General features: G+C 41.1%; 1 protein-coding gene across 5 annotated transcripts in view; it reads right to left on the bottom strand.

The window, feature by feature from the left end:
- The window catches only part of LOC137522476 (vitamin D3 hydroxylase-associated protein-like), a 124,556-nt gene that overhangs the window by 49,728 nt on the left and 68,427 nt on the right, over positions 1-6,401 (bottom strand). For all 5 annotated transcript variants that reach the window (XM_068242540.1, XM_068242539.1, XM_068242538.1 and 2 more), the window contains exons 5-6: positions 6,004-6,137; positions 2,661-2,867 (exon numbers count right to left, since the gene is read on the bottom strand). In XM_068242540.1, the coding sequence (XP_068098641.1) occupies positions 2,661-2,867; positions 6,004-6,137 (341 nt within the window). The remainder of the gene's footprint in view (positions 1-2,660; positions 2,868-6,003; positions 6,138-6,401) is intronic.

Here is a 6,401-nt window from a genome sequence, read left to right as displayed (position 1 = left end):
TTCTCTTAGACAACTTCTGAGGCCCTCACAGAACAGCTGTATTTGTACTGACATTAGATTACACACAGGTGCACTCTATTTAGTCATTAGCACTCATCAGGCAATGTCTATAGGCAACTGACTGCACTCAGATCAAAGGGGGCCGAATAATTATGCACAACCACTTTGCAGTTATTTATTTGTAAAAAATGTTTGGAATCATGTATGATTTTCGTTCCACTTCTCATGTGTACACCACTTTGTGTTGGTCTTTCATGTGGAATTCCAATAAAATTGATTCATGTTTGTGGCAGTAATATGACAAAATGTGGAAAACTTCAAGGGGGCCGAATAATTTTGTAAGCCACTGTATATCCTTCTCCTAAACCATGATGGTGAACAATCTTTGTCTTCAGGTCATTTGAGAGCTGTTATGAGACCCCCATGTTGCTACTCTTCAGAGAACATTTAAAGAGGAGGGAAACTTAAAATTTACCCCCTTAAATACTCTCTCTTAATTGGATTGACCCGTGTATGTAGGTCAGGGGTCACTGAGCTTACCAAGCCAATTTGAGTTCCAATAATTAGTTCTAAAGGTTTTGGAAGCAATAAAAAGACAACCGTGCCCAAATGTATGCACCTGTCTAATTGTATTTAAATAATTATTGCACACTTTCTGTAAATCCAATAAACTTAATTTCATGTCTCATATCTCTGTGTGTGTTTCCTATATGATATATTTAACTGACATTTTTTTATTGTAATAAGCAACGATTTATACAGGAAAATCATGACGATTGACAAGGTTGCCCAAACGTTCCCTAATGATCCAATCTTTTTCATCCAATTTTACCAAATCTATGTAGTTTAAGGGTAAACTGTCTGAGTGAATATATTGAATGGATACTTTAGGCAGTTCCCTTATATTACAGAGAAATGGTAAGATTGGTTGAAAGAGATTGGATCATCAGTGGCTACCTTAAGAAGCATTTCCTCTCCAAAGATGCAGGAAAGGACCTAGGAGCCCCATTTAACTGATATTGTATAGCCAATATATGGACATGGGTCCATACTGAAAAATCCAGTTATTGATTGACGTCAGTGATGTGGCAACATGGGCTAGGAAATATAACCATATACTAAAACACAGGAGGAGCATGATCCAATTCAGTTTTTCTCCTAAGTTTTCTCCTAGGAGATAATTTGCATCTTCTGTTTAACATAACTTTTTAGCACTCTGCAATTTAACCAGTTCGGCCTATCTGGACGAACTTACTCGTCCAGATAGGCTCTGCTGCTGCTGCCGCATGGTGCGCGCGATCGGGCGTGCTCCCGCCAACCGCCACCGATTAAAGTCCCCCGGAGAAATACCGACGCTTTCTATTCAGAGAGCGCGGTATTTCTGCCCCCAGGAAACTTCACCTTCTTTTTAGTTCCTGGATGCGAGATCGTTCGCATCCAGGACTTTGACTGTGGCCATCTTGTGGCCAAATAGTAAACTGCACCCACATACATTTTTTATTAAACAATTATATTATTTTACATGTAAAATTAGCTGTTTCCCTCCCACACCAAAAATTACCCAAATACATTTTTTTATTTAAAAAAAAAATACATTAAAAAAAATAAATAAAAAAATAGTTACCCAAGGGTCTGAACTTTTTAAATATGCATGTCAAGAGAATATGTTATTATATTATTTTAAATTATAAGCTTATAAATAGTGATGGACGCAAATTGAAAAATGCACCTTTACTTCTAAATAAAATATCGGTGCCATAAATTGTGATAGGGACATCATTTAAACGGTGTAATAACCGGGACAGATGGGCAAATAAATACATGAGTTTTAATTACGGTAGCATATATTAATTTCAAACTATAATGGCCAAAAACTGAGAAAAAAAGAATTTTTTCTCATTTCTTTCTTAATCTTCCTGTTAAAATGGATTTAGAAGAAAATAATTCTTAGCAAAATGTACCACCCAAAGAAAGCCTAATTAGTGGCGGAAAAAACAAGATACAGATCAATTATTTGTGATAAGTAGCAATAAAGTTATTGGCGAATGAACGGGAGGTGAACGTTGCTCGGGTGCATGAGGTTTTCGACACTGTGGTGCTGAACCGGTTACAAAGTACCGAAAAGTAGGCGAAAAGGTACTTTTACAATTATTTGGTGTTTTTTCTCGCTTGTTGGCGGCTTAAAAGGCTTTTTAATGATAAGATGTGAAAATATCACCAAGGAGAAAAACTTGGGGAAGAAGCAAATAGTCCAGATGCAGAGAGTTCCTGACTTGTGAACACCTGCCAATAATAACCTCCAACCCGCAGCAATGTCGGGGGCTCCCTGTACTGTGCCCATGCAGAGGAGGACACAGGGGGAGAAACGGAGGACACAGGGGACACAAAGGGGTATAGAGAATGACAGAGAAGAACACAGGGAGACACAAGAGGTACAAGGGGGAAAAATCCAAAAGATGCCCCTTCACCATGGATGCACCAGGTTTATTTCCCTGGTTTCTGTCCTCTAGACCTAGGTGCGTCTTATGGTCCAAAAAATACGGTATATTACATTATTCTCTTCATCAACAGGATCATTTTTCAAAACCTTATATTAGATTCATAGCAAATAGCCTGTGAACCCCAGATAGACACTGCAGAGTACTCTACGTCTTGCTTACCTCAGCCTGTTTGGTGTTGGTTTCAATCCAGCAATCCCACAAAAGCTGGATGGTACACGGATGCTGCCAGCCAGGTCGGTTCCAATACCCAGAACTGAACCTCCTCCTCCAATCAGAGCTCCCTCTCCACCTGATGATCCAGAAGTTTCTTTGGTTTTGTTGTGGGGGTTCAGTGTGTGGCCATATATTGTATTGCTGGTTGCACAGCTGTGGAAGGAGACATGAATGTGTGGCTCACACGTACAATACATGGTTTCAACTCTTAATATGAACTCATACTTACAGATTTAATGCAAAATATATTCTATAGTAAACCAAAGGAAAAGACACTGACTTATTATAACCCCAGCCTATCAAGGGAAAGACAATTATCCCTTATAAATCTTGATGCTTCAAAGAGAAATATTCCTTTTTGAATCCATAAGGGTCTCAGGCAAATGTCTGCACACATTTCTAGTGAGGCAGGTACAGTGGAGTAACTAGGGCAACCTTAGTGTTCACAGCCCTTCCATTGCCTCCCCCTGGGGGCCCATCTTGCAAGGGTCATAAAACAAGTGTGACCATCAGAGCCGGGACAAGGTCCTCCAGAATCCAAGGCTGAAACACCAAAGTGCGCCCCCCCCATCCCAGCTGTCACACTGATTGCTATTAGACTAAGAGGCGCCCCAGGACCCCCAACACCTTATCTCTAGTGATCTGGCTTACAGTCAATGCCATGTATCCCCTTTTCTCATTTCTCTTTGCTTCAAACACAATAGGGGAATGAAAGCTGAGTGAGTTGTGCACCCCCTCCTACACTGCGCCCTGAGGCTGGAGCCTCTCTGGCCTCTGCCTCAGCCTGACCCTGGTGACCATCAGAATCTTCACACCCATAACACATCTATCCACAAAAACACCTGATCTGGAGTATTGAAGGGAGGGAAGGTTAGTTAGAGTTGAGGAGTCGGAGCAATTTTGGATACTTGGAGTTGGAGTCAGTGTTTTCATAAACTGAGGAGTCGGATGATTTTTGCAGCCATTCCAAGGGCTGTGGAGTTGGAGTGGAGGAGTTGGAGCAACTGTGGGTACCTGGAGTCGAAGTCAGTGGTTTCATAAACTTTGGCGTTGTTACAAAAATCATCCAACTCCACAGTCCTTGCTGGGGCCCCACCACACCTCGGGGCACCCCTACAGTCACAGGGGCTATTCCCCTGTAGTAACATCCCTGGGCAGGTAGCTCTTTATGCATTTGCATTTTTAGACAAATCTAATCCTTTTTAAAACAAAGGTGAACATAGCGATAGTTGGAGACACAAGTAACTTTGCCAATGATGGAAAAGCAGTAGAAGCAGAGTACATATGTAGCCTACTCAGAGACGTAGTAAATAATTAACAAGTAGTCAGACAATGCTAAGGTGGATTGTTCTTTGAAATACAGCAATGAAAGGTATTGAAATGATCTGCTGAGGCAAATATGTATCATTGCCCACAAAGACCTGACTTGTTCAAACTCTACATGAGAAGAATCCTGCAGCAGATAGTCCATGTCGGTTTGCTCTTGGCTTCAAGTAGTCAAATAGCAGCAGGAACAACCATACTATCTCAGGGGAAAAAACAAACATATATATAAATATTAATACTTGTTCTACTTTCATAACAGATGTATTGTACTGTCCACATTTTAATTTTAGTGAATTTGATATAGTAAATAAAGAGAAAACTGTTCCTGGCATTTTCCATGTTTATTTCATCTGACTTGAAGCCAATCCTGATGTCATTTCCTCCCTTATTTTTTTTTTCTCCTAGAAACTGCACTGTCATCTCTAGCTTGCTTTGTAAACTCATGTGAGCACAGCATAGATCAGATTTCAGCAGCACATGGAACTGCCCTCAGCCAATAAGAAGGGGCAGGAATGTGGGAGGGGTGATGACAAGCTTCCTTCTCATCAGCAATGTACCAAATAGAGCCAGGATGACTGAAATAAGATTTATTACAGCATAAACATTTTTGATTAGATATGAATGCTTGCAATGCAGGGTCAGGTTCCTGGCTGTATAATAAACACAGAGCAGTGGGTAAATGGAATTTAATTTTGTGGCTTACAACACAACTTTAAAGGACAACTGAAGTGAGAGGTATATGAAGGCTGCCATATTTATTATCTTTTAAAAAGAGACTCTGAAGTCTCGTTTTTTTACCTGTTTTTTTTCATATAATCCTGGCCTACATGAATGCCCCATTAGATTCGCTGCATTTCCCCGCGGCAGATGAATGATTTATTGCCTTCTAACAGCCCTGCAAACATCCCGGGATTCGCAGGGCTTTTTTCCCTGGAGGAGGCAGAGCTTTGAGCTGTAGCTCTGCCTCCTCAGCAGTCAATCCCCGCTGATCACCGCCTCTCGCCTGCCCCTCTCAATCTTCCTTCACTGAGAGGGGCGGGGAGGAGGCGGAGATCAGCGGAGATTTCTGTAAATGTGACACATTTACCTTGTGTGTGTGGTGAAGGAGCGGATATGGATAAAACTTTAAATACTGTTCATACACTTACATTTTATTATGAATATTGCAAGGGAGCAATCTGGACTTTACAGTTCACAAAATTTGCAGTAATGTTCCCCAACATCAAAGTAACAATTTCTGGACACCAAGCCTTATTTATAGTGTAATAGATGTCAATTTTTGTATCTTGTCCAGATTTGCCATAGCTTTGTTCCCAAGTAAACATTTTAATCTCTAGAATGTAGGAAGTAGACTTGTTAGAGTGCAGCCCCTTGTTTATTTAGCGGCAAGAAATGGTAAGTTTACAATAAAGTATACTTCCTGTTGAATTTACTTAATGGACTAATAACTGGTCCAATGGCACAGTCTCCTCTTCTGCTTAGTCAGATGCGGTGGCTGAAGACATTATACGCAAGTGTGTCTTTCAGAGGAAAACATTGCAAAAACCTGTAAACTAGTTTTCTAGGTACACCTATTAAAGAGACTCTGAGCAGTTAAAAAAAAAAAAAAATCTGGACTTCCCCGGCATCCACTTTGGCCTTGGTCCTGATGGTGGCTACGGTAATCCTGGCGACTTCGGCTGGTTGCTGTAAGCGTCGTGCGCATGCCTGTTTTCAGCGCAGAACACTTACGGCGACCAGTGTGATGACACGACAGGTGTGCATGCGCCGTCACCAGATTACGGGATCCACCAGTGGGACCAAGGAAGAGCCGAAGAGTATGCTGGGGACATCATGGGCTACGGGGGGCTGGAGGAAGCCCCAGATAAGTACAGAATTCCTTATAGAAAAAAAAACTCTAAGAGGCTTGCCATGCTTTTCAGTTAGATGATCCTAGAAACACTGAATGGTTAATTTTCTTCACCTGTATACAGCCTGGGGTACATTGGTCTTGGCAAACACAATGGCTCCTTGTTTCTTCAGGACTTTGACAATGACGCTGTCTTCTTCCTCCAGATCCTCCACAAACTGAACAAGACCACATGTAGAGGGATGTCCCTAGAGACCCCAGAAAAAAAAGAAAAAAAAAAAAACATAGGATGATCACAGTATAAGAGAATGGATTCTTATCAACACAAATATGGTAGGAAATTTTATCCCATGAATTAAGGATGAATGCATGAACTCAAAGAAGGCGCTGTTTATCATGTAGGCCTCAATTCACTAAGCATTGCCACATTTGGTAATGCAGAAAACAGGTCATTTTACTAATCACCTTGCCAAATGCCAATTCACAAAGCCTATTACCACACTGAAAAGCAA

The sequence above is a fragment of the Hyperolius riggenbachi genome, chromosome 6 (genome assembly GCF_040937935.1).
Source record: "Hyperolius riggenbachi isolate aHypRig1 chromosome 6, aHypRig1.pri, whole genome shotgun sequence".
Classification (NCBI taxonomy): domain Eukaryota; kingdom Metazoa; phylum Chordata; class Amphibia; order Anura; family Hyperoliidae; genus Hyperolius; species Hyperolius riggenbachi.
This window is presented reverse-complemented; position numbering and strand designations above follow the sequence as displayed.